Source organism: Apostichopus japonicus, chromosome 2 (assembly GCF_037975245.1).
Source record: "Apostichopus japonicus isolate 1M-3 chromosome 2, ASM3797524v1, whole genome shotgun sequence".
Classification (NCBI taxonomy): domain Eukaryota; kingdom Metazoa; phylum Echinodermata; class Holothuroidea; order Aspidochirotida; family Stichopodidae; genus Apostichopus; species Apostichopus japonicus.
Window position 1 is genome coordinate 32,124,011 of NC_092562.1, and position 24,597 is coordinate 32,148,607.

The 24,597-nt window shown below is 39.4% G+C and overlaps 1 protein-coding gene across 4 annotated transcripts in view; it reads right to left on the bottom strand.

Moving 5' to 3' along the window:
• Positions 1–24,597, bottom strand: part of LOC139957379 (phospholipid-transporting ATPase ABCA1-like) — a 185,623-nt gene that overhangs the window by 3,857 nt on the left and 157,169 nt on the right. For all 4 annotated transcript variants that reach the window (XM_071955279.1, XM_071955280.1, XM_071955281.1 and 1 more), the window contains 8 exons: positions 22,053–22,173; positions 17,351–17,419; positions 15,408–15,656; positions 15,106–15,240; positions 12,284–12,387; positions 11,347–11,439; positions 10,974–11,217; positions 5,644–5,752 (listed from right to left, as the gene is read on the bottom strand). In XM_071955279.1, the coding sequence (XP_071811380.1) occupies positions 5,644–5,752; positions 10,974–11,217; positions 11,347–11,439; positions 12,284–12,387; positions 15,106–15,240; positions 15,408–15,656; positions 17,351–17,419; positions 22,053–22,173 (1,124 nt within the window). The remainder of the gene's footprint in view (positions 1–5,643; positions 5,753–10,973; positions 11,218–11,346; positions 11,440–12,283; positions 12,388–15,105; positions 15,241–15,407; positions 15,657–17,350; positions 17,420–22,052; positions 22,174–24,597) is intronic.

Here is a 24,597-nt window from a genome sequence, read left to right on the forward strand (position 1 = left end):
TGACATCATATTTGATAGCAGCTGTTAATCTATGGTGAGCTCAGATTACTTCCCTAGACCTTTTGTAACTTTCAAAATAAGATCTATCTTGTATGAAGAAATTTTATAGTTTTTGAGAACAATTTCAGATTTGAATTGACCTCTACTGATCTGGTACAACTTTTGAACCTCACCACAAACCAAATGGTTAATGCAATGGTCTGATGCCAGAGACCATAAACAACCTTTGTCAATGTTCCACTTGTTAAGGTATCTTAACTTTCTTCCAGGTGTCAATACCTGTTTTCTGAAATGACTTTTGGCCTCTGCCAAAAACTGTAGAAAGTTTGCAGATCATAAGAACAATTGTACCTTGCAAATTCAAACTTTGACTTGTTTATTGAGATATAGAGCTTTAAAAATTTTCACATGTTGACTTCTGCTTAAGTAGGTCATGTGAATACACTACTATCTTGAAATATGTTGATATACATATATAGAAGCTAGGAACAATCAGTAGTAAGCGAAGAGTAAGGACAGGGTAAGGTTGAAGTAGGGAAGAAGCTAGGAACAATCAGTAGTAAGCAAAGAGTAAGGACAGGGTAAGGTTGAAGTAGGGAAGAAGCTAGGAACAATCAGTAGTGAACGAAGAGTAAGGACAGGGTATTAGGTTGAAGTAGGGAAGAAGCTAGGAACAATAAGTAGTAAGCAAAGAGTAAGGACAGGGTATTAGGTTGAAGTAGGGAAGAAGCTAGGAACAATCAGTAGTAAGCGAAGAGTAAGGACAGGGTAAGGTTGAAGTAGGGAAGAAGCTAGGAACAATCAGTATTAAGCAAAGAGTAAGGACATGGTAAGGTTGAAGAAGGGAAGAAGCTAGGAACAATCAGTAGTTAGCGAAGAGTAACGACAGGGTAAGGTTGAAGAAGGGAAGAAGCTAGGAACAATCAGTGGTGAACGAAGAGTAAGGACAGGGTAAGGTTGAAGTAGGGAAGAAGCTAGGAACAATCAGTAGTTAGCGAAGAGTAACGACAGGGTAAGGTTGAAGAAGGGAAGAAGCTAGGAACAATCAGTGGTGAACGAAGAGTAAGGACAGGGTAAGGTTGAAGTAGGGAAGAAGCTAGGAACAATCAGTATTAAGCAAAGAGTAAGGACAGGGTAAGGTTGAAGAAGGGAAGAAGCTAGGAACAATCAGTAGTGAGCGAAGGGTAAGGACAGGGTATTAGGTTGAAGTAGGGAAGAAGCTAGGAACAATCAGTAGTAAGCAAAGAGTAAGGACAGGGTATTAGGTTGAAGAAGGGAAGAAGCTAGGAACAATCAGTAGTGAGTGAAGAGTAAGGACAGGGTAAGGTTGAAGTAGGGAAGAAGCTAGGAACAATCAGTAGTGAGCGAAGAGTAAGGACAGGGTAAGGTTGAAGTAGGGAAGAAGCTAGGTACAATCAGTAGTGATTGAAGAGTAAGGACAGGGTATTAGGTTGAAGTAGGGAAGAAGCTAGGAACAATCAGTAGTAAGCGAAGAGTAAGGACAGGGTAAGGTTGAAGTAGGGAAGAAGCTAGGAACAATCAGTAGTGATTGAAGAGTAAGGACAGGGTAAGGTTGAAGTAGGGAAGAAGCTAGGAACAATCAGTAGTAAGCGAAGAGTAAGGACAGGGTAAGGTTGAAGTAGGGAAGAAGCTAGGAACAATCAGTAGTGAGCGAAGAGGAAGGACAGGGTAAGGTTGAAGTAGGGAAGAAGCTAGGAACAATCAGTAGTGAGCGAAGAGGAAGGACAGGGTAAGGTTGAAGTAGGGAAGAAGCTAGGAACAATCAGTAGTGAGCGAAGAGCAAGGACAGGGTAAGGTTGAAGTAGGGAAGAAGCTAGGAACAATCAGTAGTGAGCGAAGAGCAAGGACAGGGTAAGGTTGAAGTAGGGAAGAAGCTAGGAACAATCAGTAGTGAGCGAAGAGTAAGGACAGGGTATTAGGTTGAAGTAGGGAAGAAGCTAGGAACAATCAGTAGTAAGCAAAGAGTAAGGACAGGGTAAGGTTGAAGTAGGGAAGAAGCTAGGAACAATCAGTAGTGAGCGAAGAGCAAGGACAGGGTATTAGGTTGAAGTAGGGAAGAAGCTAGGAACAATCAGTAGTGAGCGAAGAGTAAGGACAGGGTAAGGTTGAAGTAGGGAAGAAGCTAGGAACAATCAGTAGTGAGCGAAGAGTAAGGACAGGGTATTAGGTTGAAGTAGGGAAGAAGCTAGGAACAATCAGTAGTGATTGAAGAGTAAGGACAGGGTATTAGGTTGAAGTAGGGAAGAAGCTAGGAACAATCAGTAGTAAGCGAAGAGTAAGGACAGGGTAAGGTTGAAGTAGGGAAGAAGCTAGGAACAATCAGTAGTGATTGAAGAGTAAGGACAGGGTAAGGTTGAAGTAGGGAAGAAGCTAGGAACAATCAGTAGTAAGCGAAGAGTAAGGACAGGGTAAGGTTGAAGTAGGGAAGAAGCTAGGAACAATCAGTAGTGAGCGAAGAGGAAGGACAGGGTAAGGTTGAAGTAGGGAAGAAGCTAGGAACAATCAGTAGTGAGCGAAGAGGAAGGACAGGGTAAGGTTGAAGTAGGGAAGAAGCTAGGAACAATCAGTAGTGAGCGAAGAGCAAGGACAGGGTAAGGTTGAAGTAGGGAAGAAGCTAGGAACAATCAGTAGTGAGCGAAGAGTAAGGACAGGGTATTAGGTTGAAGTAGGGAAGAAGCTAGGAACAATCAGTAGTGAGCGAAGAGTAAGGACAGGGTAAGGTTGAAGTAGGGAAGAAGCTAGGAACAATCAGTAGTGAGCGAAGAGCAAGGACAGGGTATTAGGTTGAAGTAGGGAAGAAGCTAGGAACAATCAGTAGTGAGCGAAGAGTAAGGACAGGGTATTAGGTTGGAGTAGGGAAGAAGCTAGGAACAATCAGTAGTGAGCGAAGAGTAAGGACAGGGTATTAGGTTGGAGTAGGGAAGAAGCTAGGAACAATCAGTAGTGAGCGAAGAGTAAGGACAGGGTATTAGGTTGGAGTAGGGAAGAAGCTAGGAACAATCAGTAGTGAGCGAAGAGTAAGGACAGGGTATTAGGTTGGAGTAGGGAAGAAGCTAGGAACAATCAGTAGTGAGCGAAGAGTAAGGACAGGGTATTAGGTTGGAGTAGGGAAGAAGCTAGGAACAATCAGTAGTGAGCGAAGAGTAAGGACAGGGTAAGGTTGAAGTAGGGAAGAAGCTAGGAACAATCAGTAGTGAGCGAAGAGTAAGGACAGGGTAAGGTTGAAGTAGGGAAGAAGCTAGGAACAATCAGTAGTGAGCGAAGAGTAAGGACAGGGTAAGGTTGAAGTAGGGAAGAAGCTAGGAACAATCAGTAGTGAGCGAAGAGTAAGGACAGGGTAAGGTTGAAGTAGGGAAGAAGCTAGGAACAATCAGTAGTGAGCAAAGAGTAAGGACAGGGTATTAGGTTGAAGTAGGGAAGAAGCTAGGAACAATCAGTAGTAAGCAAAGAGTAAGGACAGGGTATTAGGTTGAAGTAGGGAAGAAGCTAGGAACAATCAGTAGTAAGCGAAGAGTAAGGACAGGGTAAGGTTGAAGTAGGGAAGAAGCTAGGAACAATCAGTAGTGAGCAAAGAGTAAGGACAGGGTAAGGTTGAAGTAGGGAAGAAGCTAGGAACAATCAGTATTAAGCGAAGAGTAAGGACAGGGTAAGGTTGAAGAAGGGAAGAAGCTAGGAACAATCAGTAGTGAGCGAAGAGTAAGGACAGGGTATTAGGTTGAAGTAGGGAAGAAGCTAGGAACAATCAGTAGTAAGCAAAGAGTAAGGACAGGGTAAGGTTGAAGTAGGGAAGAAGCTAGGAACAATCAGTAGTGAGCGAAGAGTAACGACAGGGTAAGGTTGAAGAAGGGAAGAAGCTAGGAACAATCAGTGGTGAACGAAGAGTAAGGACAGGGTAAGGTTGAAGTAGGGAAGAAGCTAGGAACAATCAGTATTAAGCAAAGAGTAAGGACAGGGTAAGGTTGAAGAAGGGAAGAAGGGAAGAAGCTAGGAACAATCAGTAGTGAGCGAAGAGTAAGGACAGGGTATTAGGTTGAAGTAGGGAAGAAGCTAGGAACAATCAGTAGTAAGCAAAGAGTAAGGACAGGGTACGGTTGAAGAAGGGAAGAAGCTAGGAACAATCAGTAGTGAGTGAAGAGTAAGGACAGGGTAAGGTTGAAGTAGGGAAGAAGCTAGGAACAATCAGTAGTGAGCGAAGAGTAAGGACAGGGTATTAGGTTGAAGACGGGAAGAAGCTAGGAACAATCAGTAGTGAGCGAAGGGTAAGGACAGGGTATTAGGTTGAAGTAGGGAAGAAGCTAGGAACAATCAGTAGTAAGTGAAGAGTAAGAACAGGGTAAGGTTGAAGTAGGGAAGAAGCTAGGAACAATCAGTAGTGATTGAAGAGTAAGGACAGGGTATTAGGTTGAAGTAGGGAAGAAGCTAGGAACAATCAGTAGTAAGCGAAGAGTAAAGACAGGGTAAGGTTGAAGTAGGGAAGAAGCTAGGAACAATCAGTAGTGAGCAAAGAGTAAGGACAGGGTATTAGGTTGAAGACGGGAAGAAGCTATGAACAATCAGTAGTGAACGAAGAGTAAGGACAGGGTAAGGTTGAAGTAGGGAAGAAGCTAGGAACAATCAGTAGTAAGCAAAGAGTAAGGACAGGGTATTAGGTTGAAGTAGGGAAGAAGCTAGGAACAATCAGTAGTGAACGAAGAGTAAGGACAGGGTAAGGTTGAAGTAGGGAAGAAGCTAGGAACAATCAGTAGTGAGCGAAGAGTAAGGACAGGGTATTAGGTTGAAGTAGGGAAGAAGCTAGGAACAATCAGTAGTAAGTGAAGAGTAAGGACAGGGTATTAGGTTGAAGTAGGGAAGAAGCTAGGAACAATCAGTAGTGAGCGAAGAGTAAGGACAGGGTAAGGTTGAAGTAGGGAAGAAGCTAGGAACAATAAGTAGTGAGCGAAGAGTAAGGACAGGGTATGGTTGAAGTAGGGAAGAAGCTAGGAACAATCAGTAGTGATTGAAGAGTAAGGACAGGGTATTAGGTTGAAGTAGGGAAGAAGCTAGGAACAATAAGTAGTGAGCGAAGAGTAAGGACAGGGTAAGGTTGAAGTAGGGAAGAAGCTAGGAACAATCAGTAGTGATTGAAGAGTAAGGACAGGGTAAGGTTGAAGTAGGGAAGAAGCTAGGAACAATCAGCAGTGAGCGAAGAGTAAGGACAGGGTAAGGTTGAAGTAGGGAAGAAGCTAGGAACAATCAGTAGTGATTGAAGAGTAAGGACAGGGTATTAGGTTGAAGTAGGGAAGAAGCTAGGAACAATCAGTAGTAGCGAAGAGTAAGGACAGGGTAAGGTTGAAGTAGGGAAGAAGCTAGGAACAATCAGTAGTGAGCGAAGAGTAAGGACAGGGTATTAGGTTGAAGTAGGGAAGAAGCTAGGAACAATCAGTAGTGATTGAAGAGTAAGGACAGGGTATTAGGTTGAAGTAGGGAAGAAGCTAGGAACAATCAGTAGTAGCGAAGAGTAAGGACAGGGTAAGGTTGAAGTAGGGAAGAAGCTAGGAACAATCAGTAGTGAGCGAAGAGTAAGGACAGGGTATTAGGTTGAAGTAGGGAAGGAGCAGGGAGCAAACTAACAGTAATTCTCACCTGGAGATAGTGCAACAGGACTGTTAAAGTGAACACTTGGTTCAACAGTTGTAGATTCAATGGAATCTTCATCACCTGTCTTCTGCTGCTTAGCAAAACTGATGAATACCTACAAGAACCAATGGTAAAATAAGCATAATAATAGATGCACTAACAGTGCTGTGTTAAGGAGAAAGTCTTATCTGATGCTGGTAAATTCATCCAGTCTTATCTGCTACTGGTTAATTCAACCAGTCTTATCCTTTACTGGTTAATTCATCCAGTCTTACTGGCTGCTGGTAAATTCATAGTCTTATCTGCTACAGGTATATTCATCCACTCGTATCTGCTACTGGTTAATTCATCCAGTCTTATCTGCTACTGGTTAATTCATCCAGTCTTATCAGCTACTGGTTAATTCATCCAGTCTTACTGGCTGCTGGTAAATTCATAGTCTTATCTGCTACAGGTATATTCATCCAGTCGTATCTGCTACTGGTTAATTCATCCAGTCTTACTGGCTGCTGGTTAATTCATAGTCTTATCTGCTACAGGTATATTCATCCAGTCGTATCTGCTACTGGTTAATTCATCCAGTCTTACTGGCTGCTGGTTAATTCATAGTCTTATCTGCTACAGGTATATTCATCCAGTTGTATCTGCTACTAGTTAATTCATCCAGTCTTATCTGCTACTGATTAATTCATCCAGTCTTACTGGCTGCTGGTTAATTCATAGTCTTATCTGCTACAGGTATGTTCATCCAATCTTATCTGCTATTGGTAAATAAATCCAGTTATAAATTGCTGCTGGTAAATTCATTCATTGTACACCAAGTCTGCTTATACAAAGCAGACCTAACAACAGTTCAATAATTAAAACAGACAAATATCAAAGAATAAAAACAAGACAAATGGGAAAACATTGAGCAACACATTAGAGCAAACAGTTTGGTTAAGCAAATATATGATAGCCTCTATGGCACTCTATGGCTAAGTGTGCTGTATAAGAATGGACAGTGGATGTTACTGGTTCATGTCTTAAGCTAATTGTGCTGTATAATAATGGACAGTGGATGTTACTGGTTCATGTCATAAGCTAATTGTGCTGTATAATAATGGACAGTGGATGTTAGGGAACACGTCCAAATTCAGCGTTCAAACGCGTTCAAACCCATTCAGCTGCATATCTGTGTTCGCGACCGTTCAACCGTTCTGCAGCGTTTGTCATCGTTCATTTGCGTACTCATTAACTACACTCCTTTGTTCACTAATCGGCTTATCTTTGGTTTTAGAGTATAACGGAAACGTAACAGAGAGAGCTTGTGTCTTCGTGCTCTGTGGTTTGGGAGAAGAGTAATCATTTAAAGAGCCGTTAACAATAGGTGAGAAATCTATTCGTCACCTAAAATACTATTGTACATCAGTTGAGATAAACTGGGTCAGTCACGACAGAGGGAAAAAGGGAGACAGTATACGCAGTAACATTCAAGCAATGAAGAATAGCAAATGTTACTGCAGCTATATTTACTACTGTACCCTCGCATCTATCGTACATACGTTGGGGACTGCACATTGAATCAACTGTCAATCCCCCATGAGCAATGTACTGCCTACTTCCAACTGAACTCGAGCACAAAAAAGACATTGTGCCGTACACACGCAGCCAGTGTCGGAAATAAACAAAAGAAACAATTAAAGAAAAGCGGCGCTTGTGCCTACCACATGGTCGCGTAACAACACAAGATAATGTAAGTCTAGTTTAACCCAGGTTTGTTCGCTCAACTTGTATCGCAGATAAACTTGCACTTAAATTCCCACCGAAAATATCTACCTATATAAACACGTGGTAGCCTATCAACACACTAAGTCAATGGGATCAAGCCTAACTATATGTTTATTTTCTTAAATTGTGACGCAGTTAATAGCTGGCACTAAAAACTTGTTCTGTGACTGATTTCAATGGGAAATTAAAGTATGTAAAAAACTTGATCTTTACTTGTGTTATATATAGGAGTTTTCCGTAAGTGGAGCGAACTTACGGAGGCTCATTTATTGTTGAGGAACGATTATCAAAACATCGATATCCATGAAATTATTTGCGCAAAGGAAGGGTTAAGAAAATACAACACACATTACGTGAAGAGAACGATATACTTTGTTTAATCAAACAAGTAGGCCTATGAAGACACACAATTAGTTTTCAACTTCGTAGTTGAAGTTCAGATCAGTTCCCGAAACTTTGAGGCTTTCCTGCAAGTTAGTCTTACACCAGGGTTGTCCAACCTACGGCCCGCGGGCCACAGTCCGGCCTGCCGCAGGGTTGCGTCTGGCCCGCCAGAGATGCTCTACCGTGCGAAATTTTAGTGAGCAGATTTATTGATAACAATTTGAAGCTATATAATCAATCATTCGAACCTTCTGGGTCCAAAAACTGCATACAGGTCAGTTTATGTGACACTCTCTCAGCGGAGGGGAGGGGGGGGGGGGGCGGCTGGACTTTATTCATCTGTTTTATCAGGAAGGAAAATAAATCAGTGCGCTCCGCTAGCAGTGCTCACATTTTGTTGCCTTGGCTTCGTGCAAAAAAATCGAAAAATCAACCATAGGGTTCATGCGGCCCTCTCCTTCATCATAATCATTCCATGTGGCCCTCCTCTGCAAAAGGTTGGACAACCCTGTCTTACACAATCAAGTAAAAATCAAAGCATGAATATATGTGGTATAACCACAATCCTTGCACTTTTTTAGAATAGTAGGCCTAACATAGGTTGCGACCGAGGTGGTAGGCTGGTAAAGGACGGGTTTGTTACGAAGCTCAAAAGTCAGTAAATGAAGTTGATCAACTTTATTTCTTTTCAACTTTCTTAACCATGCAATGCTTTCTTAACCATGCAATGCTTTCTTAACCATGCAATGCTTTCTTAACCATGCAATGCTTTCTTAACCATGCAATGCTTTCTTAACCATGCAATGCTTTCTTAACCATGCAATGCTTTCTTAACCATGGAATGCTAGAATAACATTTACGCATAAACCGAGAAAAGATCTTTTTTCACATTTTTTTTTTTCACATTTTTCTTCACATTAATTTTAAATTTCTTTCACAAGAAATTATCGTCACTTGTGAATGAATATGAATATCGTCTTGAAAAAAAAACTATCGCGATAATAATAATTTTCGATCTATCGCCAACCCTAACCGCAACTAAAGCAGAAGTTGACCCTAGCGGTAGTCTATTTGCCAGAAGCCGGTTGAAACGTCGGCTGCCCGTTTGAAAACCCTCCCCAATGCCAGGATCGACTATAGCTACTGTAGTTAAAATTACATGACTGCGGCCAAGATCCACGATTTTGGCGCGGGTTTTACGTCTTCAACCAACTCCCTAGTTCAACCATATCAGTTTTTATAACAGAAAATTTAACTGCAGAAAATTCGCGCCCAAAAATATTTTGCTAAAATATATGGCTCAAATTGTCGCAGCTTGTTGCGCAGCAGTATACATAGCACTAACTGCAAGCTTACTTCTATGATTTTTTTCACAGAGACAGTCACAAGATGTACTGTGCTGATTTGATTGGATTCTAGTCCGCAACAAGTTGTTTGCAAATATATTTGCATCTTTGGTATACTACTTGCACACAAAACTTGTTCTAGAACGGGGAATTCCTTATAACGTTACTTTTACTGTACAAGTAATGGGTAGCCTAACTTATATTACGGCTGTACAAAAATCGTAACGTTAGGCTGTTATCACAATAACGAAACGCATGCATGGAAGTATATCGGTTTTCGTTTTCAAGTTACGCTCACCCTCGGCTAATTGGGTCACAGAAATAACCCTTGTAACTGGCATGTAGTGATCATTTAAAAACAAATAATATACAACGTGTCTACACGGTATTTTTTTTTAAACTAGTTTATACTCAAGTTGTACTTATACGTCTTTATACAAAACCTGTGCGCGAACGTAACAGAATGAATTTAAACACATTTGAACGAAGCCAAACGCTGCAGAAAGGTACTGCATGCAAACGAACGCAAACAGATGCCTCAGAACGGAGAAAATACTGGCAAAGAAAAGCTTAACTACTTAACAGAAGAGTTGCGGATGCAAACGAACGCTTTCGAACGCTTCCGAACGGAAATAATGTTGCATTGTTCCCTTTGTTATGCATCACTTTTGTGTAACTAATCGGATTAAATTCTTCCCTTCTAGCGGTCCGTTAGGATGCGTTCAACATCGTTCCAGGGTGGATTTAGGCATGCGTTTGAACGAGTTCAAACTCAGCTGCACGCAAATGAACGTACAGATTTTGGACGTGTTCCCTTACTGGTTCATGTCTTAAGCTAAGTGTGCTGTATAATAATGGACAGTGGATGTTACTGGTTCATGTCTTAAGCTAATTGTGCTGTATAATAATGGACAGTGGATGTTACTGGTTCATGTCTTAAGCTAATTGTGCTGTATAATAATGGACAGTGGATGTTACTGGTTCATGTCTTAAGCTAAGTGTGCTGTATAATAATGGACAGTGGATGTTACTGGTTCATGTCTTAAGCTAAGTGTGCTGTATAATAATGGACAGTGGATGTTGCTGGTTCATGTCTTAAGCTAAGTGTGCTGTATAATAATGGACAGTGGATGTTACTGGTTCATGTCTTAAGCAAAGTGTGCTGTATAATAATGGACAGTGGATGTTACTGGTTCATGTCTTAAGCTAAGTGTGCTGTATAATAATGGACAGTGGATGTTACTGGTTCATGTCTTAAGCTAAGTGTGCTGTATAATAATGGACAGTGGATGTTACTGGTTCATGTCTTAAGCTAATTGTGCTGTATAATAATGGACAGCGGATGTTACTGGTTCATGTCTTAAGCTAATTGTGCTGTATAATAATGGACAGCGGATGTTACTGGTTCATGTATTAAGCTAGGACAGCGGATGTTACTGGTTCATGTCTTAAGCTATGTGTGCTGTATAATAATGGACAGTGGATGTTACTGGTTCATGTCTTAAGCTAAGTGTGCTGTATAATAATGGACAGTGGATGTTACTGGTTCATGTCTTAAGCTAAGTGTGCTGTATAATAATGGACAGCGGATGTTACTGGTTCATGTCATAAGCTAAGTGTGCTGTATAATAATGGACAGTGGATGTTACTGGTTCATGTCTTAAGCTAAGTGTGCTGTATAATAATGGACAGTGGATGTTACTGGTTCATGTCATAAGGTAAGTGTGCTGTATAATAATGGACAGTGGATGTTACTGGTTCATGTCATAAGCTAGGTGTGATGTATATTTATGACAAATGCTCTCAGGAGGATATAATTCAAGAAGAGTACAACACCTGATCTAGGGTGGTCTGACTGATAGAGTAATCTTCTATTCCTAGCTGACTTCTGTTTTCTTCCATGATTCCAAACAAACTTGATAATGTTGTATTTTGGGTTGGCAGTTGGTACTCAAGCATATTAAGGTGGATCTCACGCAAGTATGACATAGGAAAATTATGTCGGATGAAATCCTGAATTGGTTCTAGAGTAACCAATGATGAGGCAGCTCTGATGGTTAATGTATAACCATCACCAAACCTGAAAACAAAGAAGAAACCAGTCACACATTGAATGACAACTGTAAACTTTTAAAGCTCTAGAGAGAGAGCAACGAAGTAATGATCAATAATATGTACAAAGTAAAAAGCTGCAGGAAATGATCCTTACTTGTTCTTGAGGTGTTGTATACTTCCAAGACATTTGAAACGGCCATTTACCATGATGGCAAGTCTGGTACACAAAGCTTCACATTCTTCCATGCTAGAAGAGAACAAGAAAACATTCAATGAGATACATCATTGATATAACCTATGTCCTTTATAACACAACTGTGGTAGGCCATACATCATTGAGATGACCTATCCCCGATGTTGCACAGCCCTGGTTAACCATACAGTAGTGAGATGACATATCCCCAATATTGCACAGCCCTGGTTAACCATACAGTAGTGAGATGACATATCCCCAATATTGTATAGCCCTGGTTAACCATACAGTAGTGAGATGACATATCCCCAATATTGCACAGCCCTGGTTAACCATACAGTAGTGAGATGACATATCCCCAATATTGCACAGCCCTGGTTAACCATTCAGTAGAGAGATGACATATCCCCAATATTGCACAGCCCTGGCTAACCATACAGTAGTGAGATGACATATCCCCAATATAGCACAGCCCTGGTTAACCATTCAGTAGAGAGATGACATATCCCCAATATTGCACAGCCCTGGTTAGCCATACAGTAGTGAGATGACATATCAGCAATATTGCACAGCCCTGGTTAACCATACAGTAGTGAGATGACATATCCCCAATATTGCACAGCCCTGGTTAACCATACAGAAGTGAGATGACATATCCCCAATATTGCACAGCCCTGGTTAACCATACAGTAGTGAGATTACATATCCCCAATATTGTACAGCCCTGGTTAACCATACAGTAGTGAGATGACATATCCCCAATATTGCACAGCCCTGGTTAGCCATACAGTAGAGAGTTCTCAGTGGTTGTATTCCAAAGTAGAATAACAATACTTTTTTATTGGATTATACTGAGTAAAATAAACTTCTGTGAACCAACGGTTGACTACAAACTCACCTATGAGTAGTTAGCACAACTGATCTTCCTTCCTTTACAATGTTGGTGATACAGTTCCACAGAAACCTTCTAGATTTAGGATCCATTCCACTTGTTGGTTCATCCTGTCAAATAAAAAAACATTTGTTTCAGCTAGTTCCAACTGTAGGCTATTTGAATTCTTCTACTACAATGAAGCATAGAAAAGAAACCTTTTCAGGGGGTGTGTTCAGGATTTGGGCTTGTAACCCAATATATTATTATTCTTATGAAATTATGGTCTACAAAAACCACATTTGATCCTATTTGTGTGTAAATGTAACCTTTTGTATTGTTTCCTTAAAAAATGGACCCCCCCAGAAAGAACCCCCTTTTCGGGGATTGCGTTCAGGATTTGGGCTTTTTTACCCAAGATATTCTTATTCCTTATGAAAGTCTGGTCTAGAAAAACCACATGAGATAAATCCTCCTTCCAGGTGATACCTAGCTCATTCATAGCCTGGTCTAACAGTATCATACCAGTAGAATATAACATATTACACATACTATATAACTAACAACAAACATATAACAAGAGCATCAATGACGCAGTACCTCAATACTGGAAGTTCTTATTTTGATTCCTAATTTCATATCTTTGCTCTGTGTCTACAATTATCAATATCAATCATGGTACAACAAATATATAACTTGCATTTACGCTACTTTGCCACAAAGAGTCTCTGCAGGTTACACTTTATCCTGCGAGTGTTGCCTTTAGTGCTCATTGCCTGTTTGTCGAGAGAACGGCGTGGCAAGGTTTAGTAATGTCATAGAATATTTAAGAACTTGTTTTTTTATTTGGTATCTTGGGTCAGTCTCTGTTGGACTTTTTGGTCATATAGTTTAAAGTCAATGACAACGGCCAAATTAGAAGAGGCGAACAACTCGACCATATTCTAGATGCCAGCCTTGAGAAAGCTAGGCCTATCGATCTACTGTATGTTACTGTAGACTGCAGTGGTGACTACCATAAAAACTGTGTCCACTTCCAAGTATCAAAACAACCCACGTTTTTCCATCTCAATTTTGCTGACATGAAGATTTCATGGATTTATGACTTGGAAAAAATAATGTACAAGAAGATTACAAGTTTTTAATTGAAAGTGATAGGTGGCCTCCTCTTCCCCTAATAGCCACCTCAGTTCCTCTCCATTTAAGTATTTTCTTTTAATTCTTTGTATATTTGATGTCAAACATCACAGGTTCAAAAGAAAGCTAAACATACCTCTTATAACCTTATACATCTTATATCCTTATAAATAAAACATAAACTTATACAATTTTTATAGTCTTAATATTTTTATAGTCTAAACATACTTCTTATAACCTTATACATCCTTATAAATAAAACATAACCTTATACAATTTTTATAAGTCTTAACTCTTATAAAAGTTGTGATGCTATGGCCGGCTCCTCTTTTATACGTACCCCAGTGAAAGTAAAATGTGATAGACTCTTATTTTTGTGTTTAATTTTTTTTGGGGGGGAGGGGGTTATAGAAATATACCAAACAATCTGTTAATTCATAGTGATGCTTCATTCTAGAAATGCACAATATACACTCTATTCCAAATGAATAGTTGTTATATTATCCCATTAAAATTATGGAGTCACAGTTAATATATAAGTTGGAAACTAAACTTAATTAAAACACACTGTAAGGCAATCAAGCAAACTTACCCTGGCCCTTCCTCGGAAAAGCTGAACACCAGTGCAATGCTAATGTGGCTATTACTGAAGGCCTAATATATATATATTTTTTAAATGCACTAGGCCTAGGCAGCCTTCAGCAGTACAACAATGTGTATACATAATTTTAAAGAAATACATGACGGGCAATCAAGGGCAATCAAACAAACTTATCATGGCCCTTGCTCTGAAAAGCTAACTGAACACCAGAACAATCCTTAAATGGATATTACTAAAACGAAGGCCTAATATAAATTAAATGCACTACGTAGCATTCAGCAGTACACAATGTGTATATGTAATTAGCGTGCAATACACTACACGCCGCGTACCTAACAACAGTACAGAAAATTGGTCGCGAGGGTAGCCATTTTTGTATATCTAACATGTAGCTGCCATGAGTCATAGCCAATCTGCTACAAACCAGACTTGGAGGCGGGTCTTAATCATCAAAAACGGACCTTTTTACTAAAAGTAGGGGCGGCAGCTCAGTGTTGTTTTAAGAAAGAAAAATCATTTAAATATCAAATAAAGCAAATAAAAGCCATGAAATGTCATAAACAGCTAGTAAAATTCTTATTCATACCTACCTGTAAACAACAAATGAAAGTTTAAAATGTTGATAAAATATATAATACATAGGGCCCTATCTTAGACGATACCACTGTTGAAAGACAATTCTATTCTATTCTCTTTCATAATACATAAAACCGCAGATAACAAACCAATCCCTAAGAAGTAAAATGTCACGTGCCCATAATAAACCATGGACATCGAATAATAATTAACAAATGAGCAGGGAAACGTGGGCAAAAGATCCCTACAAACAAATTTGGAGCGTGTGCAAAAAAGGCATGCTACAACTGTGTTTCAGCCCGATTTGGACATAAATCGGTGAAAAAGTCATAGAATGAGATACAATTCTGGAATAAAAAATAGTAACTTTTGTTGGCCTATATGATATATGCTTGCTCTGGAAATTCCAGAGAAAAAGAACTTTGTATGAAGACGCTGAAACTTTTTTAAGAGAAGAGAGAGTCCCACTTACTGTTACAATATCTCTATACATGTAATGTATTGAGATAATAAGTGATTTCAACTATGTACTTACCAAGAACACAACAGGTGGATTACCAACCAATGCAATAGCTGTAGATAGTTTTCGTTTGTTTCCACCACTGTATGTACCAGCTTTCTTGTCAGCATAATTCATTAAGCCAAGATGCTGAATTCCCCAGTCAGCCATCTACAAGAAAACTATCAAATGTCAGCAGAGCCAGGACAGGACCATGTGAACAGGAGTTGGCAATTACATGTGAACTGCCTGAATACAAATGTGATAATATATACGTGATAATGTACAATCTATATATTACCATTCTTTCTTGATTTTGTTTTGACAGACTAACTCACCCTGTCTAGATATTCTGATGGGACACCCCTCAGAGATGCATAGAACTTCAAGTGCTCCCTCCCTGTAAGCAGGTCATCCAATGCATCAAACTGAGGGCAGTATCCGATGCTTTGGTTCACTTTCCTGATCTGATCAATGATACTGTAGGTGTTAACAGTGGCATCCCCGCTGGTCACATGGGTATCACCTGTTAACATCTTAAAAGTTGTTGTTTTGCCTGCGCCATTGACTCCCAAGAAACCAAAACACTGTGGATGATTAAGCAATGACAGATAGAAATCTCCTTGAACAGATAAAGCATGAATTGCACAAAGACTTCCTTGCTACACCAGTGGAAGAAACCACTATGTTGATACCAAATACATGCCACAGAAAGTTCCTTTTTTGTTCAAATATGAGCTTATCTTTCTTGTTTCTTTGCAAGGTTCACAAATTTAAAATACTGCTGAAGAAAGTCATGTGAAACACTTAGATACCTAAAAAGCTCCTCTTTACATCCCCATCCCTGCCCATACAACAGCAAAAACTTACCTGACCAGTAGGTATCCTTCCACAAACACACACAAAGCAAGCAATTTAACCCCTTCCCACACACACAACAACAGTACATACACACAACCAGTAATTTACCTCTCGCCTAGGTACCTCCCCACCCCCCCCCAAACACACAACAACAGTACATACACACAACCAGTAATTTACCTCTCCCCTAGGTACCTCCCCACCCCGCACACACACAACAACAGTACATACACACAACCAGTAATTTACCTCTCCCCTAGGTACCTCCCCACCCCCCATACACACAACAACAGTACATACACACAACCAGTAATTTACCTCTCCCCTAGGTACCTCCCCACCCCGCACACACACAACAACAGTACATACACACAACCAGTAATTTACCTCTCCCCTAGGTACCTCCCCACCCCCCCCACACACACAACAACAGTACATACACACAACCAGTAATTTACCTCTCGCCTAGGTACCTCCCCACCCCCCCCCACACACAACAACAGTACATACACACAACCAGTAATTTACCTCTCCCCTAGGTACCTCCCCACCCCCCATACACACAACAGTACATACACACAACCAGTAATTTACCTCTCGCCTAGGTACCTCCCCACCCCCCCACACACAACAACAGTACATACACACAATCAGTAATTTACCTTTCCCCTAGGTACCTCCCCACCCCCCACACACACAACAGTACATACACACAACCAGTAATTTACCTCTCCCCTAGGTACCTCCCCACCCCCCACACACACAACAACAGTACATACACACAACCAGTAATTTACCTCTCCCCTAGGTACCTCCCCACCCCCCACACACACAACAACAGTACATACACACAACCAGTAATTTACCTCTCCCCTAGGTACCTCCCCCCCCCACACACACACAACAACAGTACATACACACAACCAGTAATTTACCTCTCCCCTAGGTACCTCCCCACCCCCCATACACACAACAACAGAGCATACACACAACCAGTAATTTACCTCTCCCCTAGGTACCTCCCCACCCCCCATACACACAACAACAGTACATACACACAACCAGTAATTTACCTCTCCCCTAGGTACCTCCCCCCCCCACACACACACAACAACAGTACATACACACAACCAGTAATTTACCTCTCCCCTAGGTACCTCCCCACCCCCCATACACACAACAACAGAGCATACACACAACCAGTAATTTACCTCTCCCCTAGGTACCTCCCCACCCCCCATACACACAACAACAGTACATACACACAACCAGTAATTTACCTCTCCCCTAGGTACCTCCCCACCCCCCATACACACAACAACAGTACATACACACAACCAGTAATTTACCTCTCCCCTAGGTACCTCCCCCCCCCCCACACACACACAACAACAGTACATACACACAACCAGTAATTTACCTCTCCCCTAGGTATTCCGACACAAAGCCTGTCCACAGCCAGCAGTTGTTTCCTGCCTGATTGATAAACCTGTGGAGAAATAAATTAATGTATTTAGCTATGCACTACAGTCACAGCAACCCTAATAACGTATTGCAAGACTGTAATTATTCCAATCTAATATCACATGACAAAACCCCAATTTTATTATCACATAATGAAACACAATCATCATCAGAACATCAGATCAGATCATCCGAACATCAGAAACAGCAATACATTATCACATGATCAAACTATCAGAAACAGCAATACATTATCACATGATCAAACTATCAGAAACCGCAAAACATTATCACATGATCAAACTATCAGAAACCGCAATACATTATCACATGATCAAACTATCAGAAACAGCAATACATTATCACATGATCAAACTATCAGAAACAGCAATACATTATCACATGATCAAACTATCAGAAACAGCAATACATTATCAAATGATCAAACTATCAGAAACAGCAATACATTATCACATGATCAAACTATCAGAAACAGCAATACATTATCACATGATCAAACTATCAGAAACAGCAATACATTATCACATGATCAAACTATCAGAAACAGCAATACATTATCACATGATCAAACTATCAGAAACCGCAATACATTATCACATGATCAAACTATCAGAAACCGCAATACATTATCACATGATCAAACTATCAGAAACCCCAATACATTATCACATGATCAAACTATCAGAAACAGCAATACATTATCACATGATCAAACTATCAGAAACAGCAATACATTATCACATGATCAAACTATCAGAACAGCAATACATTATCACATGATCAAACTATCAGAAACAGCAATACATTATCACATGATCAAACTATCAGAAACAGCAATACATTATCACATGATCAAACTATCAGAAACAGCAATACATTATCACATGATCAAACTATCAGAAACCGCAATACATTATCACATGATCAAACTATCAGAAACAGCAATACATTATCACATGATCAAACTATCAGAAACAGCAATACATTATCACATGATCAAACTATCAGAAACAGCAATACATTATCACATGATCAAACTATCAGAAACAGCAATACATTATCACATGATCAAACTATCAGAAACAGCAATACATTATCACATGATCAAACTATCAGAAACAGCAATACATGATCACATGATCAAACTATCAGAAACAGCAATACATTATCACATGATCAAACTATCAGAAACAGCAATACATTATCACATGATCAAACTATCAGAAACCGCAATACATTATCACATGATCAAACTATCAGAAACCGCAATACATTATCACATGATCAAACTATCAGAAACCGCAATACATTATCACATGATCAAACTATCAGAAACAGCAATACATTATCACATGATCAAACTATCAGAAACAGCAATACATTATCACATGATCAAACTATCAGAAACAGCAATACATTATCACATGATCAAACTATCAGAAACCGCAATACATTATCACATGATCAAACTATCAGAAACAGCAATACATTATCACATGATCAAACTATCAGAAACAGCAATACATTATCACATGATCAAACTATCAGAACAGCAATACATTATCACATGATCAAACTATCAGAAACAGCAATACATTATCACATGATCAAACTATCAGAAACAGCAATACATTATCACATGATCAAACTATCAGAAACAGCAATACATTATCACATGATCAAACTATCAGAAACCGCAATACATTATCACATGATCAAACTATCAGAAACAGCAATACATTATCACATGATCAAACTATCAGAAACAGCAATACATTATCACATGATCAAACTATCAGAAACAGCAATACATTATCACATGATCAAACTATCAGAAACAGCAATACATTATCACATGATCAAACTATCAGAAACAGCAATACATTATCACATGATCAAACTATCAGAAACAGCAATACATGATCACATGATCAAACTATCAGAAACAGCAATACATTATCACATGATCAAACTATCAGAAACAGCAATACATTATCACATGATCAAACTATCAGAAACCGCAATACATTATCACATGATCAAACTATCAGAAACCGCAATACATTATCACATGATCAAACTATCAGAAACCGCAATACATTATCACATGATCAAACTATCAGAAACAGCAATACATTATCACATGATCAAACTATCAGAAACAGCAATACATTATCACATGATCAAACTATCAGAAACAGCAATACATTATCACATGATCAAACTATCAGAAACCGCAATACATTATCACATGATCAAACTATCAGAAACAGCAATACATTATCACATGATCAAACTATCAGAAACAGCAATACATTATCACATGATCAAACTATCAGAAACAGCAATACATTATCACATGATCAAACTATCAGAAACAGCAATACATTATCACATGATCAAACTATCAGAAACTGCAATACATTATCACATGATCAAACTATCAGAAACCGCAATACATTATCACATGATCAAACTATCAGAAACAGCAATACATTATCACATGATCAAACTATCAGAAACAGCAATACATTATCACATGATCAAACTATCAGAACCCCCAACTGTTATCACAACCCCCAACTGTTATCACATGACTAAAATATCACAACCCCAATCTATTATCACATGACAGAACTATCAGAAACCCCCAACCTGTTATCACATGACTAAAATATCACAACCCCCAATCTGTTTTCACATGACAAAACTATCAGAACCTCCAAACAATTTATGTCCTCTAGTGAGTCAAATTATTTCTATAGTGAAAAAAAAATCCGACTATTTCCACATGATGAGTCCAACAAGAGTATGATGAGTCCAATAGGAGTATGACAAGTCCAATGGGGGTATGATGAGGGTACAATGCATCCAACAAGGGGATGATGAGTCTAATGAGGGTACAATGAGTCCAATAAGGGGATGATGAGTCCAATGAGGATATGAGGCGTACAATAAGAGTATCATGAGTCAAATGAGGGTATGATGAGTCCAATGAGGGTACAATGAGTCTAATGAGGGTATGATGAGTCCAATGAGGATATGAGGAGTCCAATGAGAGTATGATGAGTCTAATGAGGGTTTGATGAGTCCAATGAGGGTACAATGAGTCCAATGAGGGTATGATGAGTCCAATGAGGATATGAGGAGTCCAATGAGAGTACGATGAGTCCAATGAGGATATGAGGCATACAATAAGAGTATGATGAGTCCAATGAGGGTATGATGAGTCCAATGAGGGTACAATGAGTCTAATGAGGGATGATGAGTCCAATGAGGATATGAGGAGTCCAATGAGAGTATGATGAGTCTAATGAGGGTATGATGAGTCCAATGAGGGTTCAATGAGTCCAATGAGGGTATGATGAGTCCAATGAGGATATGAGGAGTCCAATGAGAGTATGATGAGTCCAATGAGGGTTTGATGAGTCCAATAAGAGTATGTTGAGTGCGAGGATATGAGGAGTCCAATAAGAGTATGATGAGTCCAATGAGGGTACAATGAGTCCAATGAGGGTATGATGAGTCCAATGAGGATATGAGGAGTCCAATAAGAGTGTATGATGAGTCCAATAAGAGTATGATGAGTCCAATAAGAGTACGATGAGTCCAATAAGAGTATGTTGAGTGCGAGGATATGAGGAGTCCAATAAGAGTATGATGAGTCCAATTAGAGTATGATGAGACCCAATGAGGGTACAATGAGTCCAATGAGGGTATGATGAGCCCAATGAGGATATGAGGAGTCCAATGAGAGTATGATGAGTCCAATGAGGGTTTGATGAGTCCAATAAGAGTATGTTGAGTGCGAGGATATGAGGAGTCCAATAAGAGTATGATGAGTCCAATGAGGGTACAATGAGTCCAATGAGGGTATGATGAGTCCAATGAGGGTATGAGGAGTCCAATAAGAGTGTATGATGAGTCCAATAAGAGTATGATGAGTCCAATAAGAGTATGATGAGTCCAATAAGAGTATGTTAAGTGCGAGGATATGAGGAGTCCAATAAGAGTATGAGTCCAATGAGGGTACAATGAGTCCAATGAGGGTATGATGAGTCCAATAAGAGTATGATGAGTCCAATGAGGGTATGATGAGTCCAATAAGAGTATGTTGAGTGCGAGGATATGAGGAGTCCAATAAGAGTATGATGAGTCCAATTAGAGTATGATGAGACCCAATGAGGGTATGATGAGTCTAATAGGAGTATGAGGAGTCCAAAAAGAGTATGATGAGTCCAATAATAGTATTATGAGTCCAATAAGAGTACAATGAGTCTAATAAGGGTATGATGAGTCCAATGTTGATATGATGAGTCCAATGAGGTATGATGAGTCTAATAGGAGTATGATGAGTCCAATAAGAGTATGTATGATGAATCCAATAATAGTATTATGAGTCCAATAAGAGTACGATGAGTCTAATAAGGGTATGATGAGTCCAATGTTGATATGATGAGTCTAATGAGGTATGATGAGTCTAATAGGAGTATGATCATGAGTTCAATAAGAGTATGATGAGTCCAATAATAGTATTTTGAGTCCAATATGTGTATAATGAGCCCATTAAGAGTATGATTTCCTGATTACTATCAGACAGATGGCTAAACAGAAGTTTACTATATACTAGTACTTACTTTACAGAGATTTTCTATTTTGATTAGATCCCTCTCGGCTCCTCCAGAGAGAACCCTCTGTCTCTCATCCATCACATCATCATCTTCTACATTATTGGTGGACACTGGTGGAACTAAAGGTCTGGAATCAAGGATGTTTCATATCTGATTATTAAATTGTGCTTATTACTATAATCAAAGTAAGTACCACCCACACTAATTGGCCGTCACATCGTCTATCGTGACAAAATAAGCGGAGTCCATCGTAATATCGTTTCCATTTGAAATTACCTTATGTAATATCGGCCGTCGCAACGTGATTGTCGTATCGTGATGGTGTGCACAGCATTTCACTGGCACACTATGTTATCGTTATAGCGAGAATTACGTAGCAGAATGATCGATCGTTTCATCAGGATTTTGAAAAAATTGGGGTAGGCTTCTACAGTAATGGGAATCTTGAATACAATGTTTAACCATAACCCCAAAATATTATATATTATCTAAAAACTTTCATCTCCCTCAAACATCACTAGAAACCTTTGAAAAGGTTACTGTTTTCTAAGGGTGTTTCAGACTGTGTAATTCAATTAATAAAATGGGACCTTAAACGGTTACTGTTTTCTAAGGGTGTTTCAGACTTGGTAATCAATTAATAAAATGGGACCTTGTATACGATAATTTTTCTGTTTTTCATGTGTGGATAAAATCACTAACCTCCAAAAATGCAAATACTATACCGGTGAAAGGTATTCCGAGTTAAAACCTTCAATCCATCGCCACAACAACTGTGTCTGTAAAATACAACATTCCCTCCTCGAGACAAAGTACATACCTTCCAAACAACTGCCGATATCCAGCTAATTGACAGTTTAAACAAGGCTTCGCAGTGTGATTTTTTTCTTTTTCGCAAACCGATGGTTAGGCAAGATTTTCCTACTGACTTAGTGCGTTGTTAGGCTACCATGTGGTCGAAAGTAGCAGCAATTAAGAAAGTAGTCAGATAAAAATTTAGTGCCATCTAACTGAGATACAATTTCCGAAGAATAAACAGATGGTTAAGCTAGATTTTCCAATTGAGTTAGTGTGTTGTTAGGCTACCATGTGGTGGAAGATAGCAGCAATAAAAATTTTTTAAAAATGGTATATATTTTAGGGCCATGTGGTCGAAAGTAGCATCAATTGCGAAAGTAGTCAGATAAAAATTTAGTGCCATCTAACTGCAACACAATTTCCGAGAATAAACATGGTTAGGCTAGATTTTCCAATTGACTTAGTGTGGTGTTAGTCTACCATGTAGTTGGAGATTTGTGGGGAATTTAGCCAAACAAGTTTGTCGGATGCCCATGTCTTTTGAAAGCTCTGCATAACATGTGCTTTGCTCTCATAATTTGTACTGTAGCTAATGTATACGTTCGTGATTAAAGCATAAAATTTGAAGAATTTTCACAATTATTTTGTAAAAGGAAAGACTGACAAGAAAATTTACAGGAATTTACAAGATGGAAACTTTTGACATCGAATTTCGAAATCAAATTGCGGTAATTGCGCAATCCAACGGCTAATGCGAACCCTGCTTGGTAATCCCGTCAAGCATACCTTCAATCTTAAAAACGTTTTGTACGGATGCGTGATAAATTTTGCCATTGTTATGCGATTTTCGGCAAGCAACTGTTGGGGTCTATGTCGAGAACAAATTATCCCAAGAAAAACCAATTGGATCCTTGCACAGTAGGAACTTCCTGATACACGTTATTAGGACCTATCAAAGTAGCGTGAATAATACAAAACCAAAGCACAATAAAAGTTACGAATCTTGACGCACTCAGGTTGATATCACGGTATAACGAATTACCGTGAATGTATCTGTCTTGTTTGATATGAAGATAACTCTTTGGTCATATCATCACACAGAAACACCATGCCAACAAACTCATTATAGGCAAGCCTAGAATATGTATCATCACACCATGCCAACAAACTCATTGTAGGCAAGCCTAGAATATGTATCACACCATGCCAACAATCTCATTGTAGGCAAGCCTATCTAGAATATGTATCACACCATGCCAACAATCTCATTGTAGGCAAGCCTAGAATATGTATCATCACACCACACCAACAATCTCATTGTAGGCAAGCCTAGAATATGTATCACACCATGCCAATAATCTCATTGTAGGCAAGCCTAGAATATGTATCACACCATGCCAACAATCTCATTGTAGGCAAGCCTAGAATATGTATCATCACACCACACCAACAATCTCATTGTAGGCAAGCCTATCTAGAATATGTATCACACCATGCCAACAATCTCATTGTAGGCAAGCCTAGAATATGTATCACACCATGCCAACAATCTCATTGTAGGCAAGCCTATCTGGAATATGTATCATCACACCACACCAACAATCTCATTGTAGGCAAGCCTATCTAGAATATGTATCACACCATGCCAACAATCTCATTGTAGGCAAGCCTAGAATATGTATCATCACACCACACCAACAATCTCATTGTAGGCAAGCCTATCTGGAATATGTATCATCACACCACACCAACA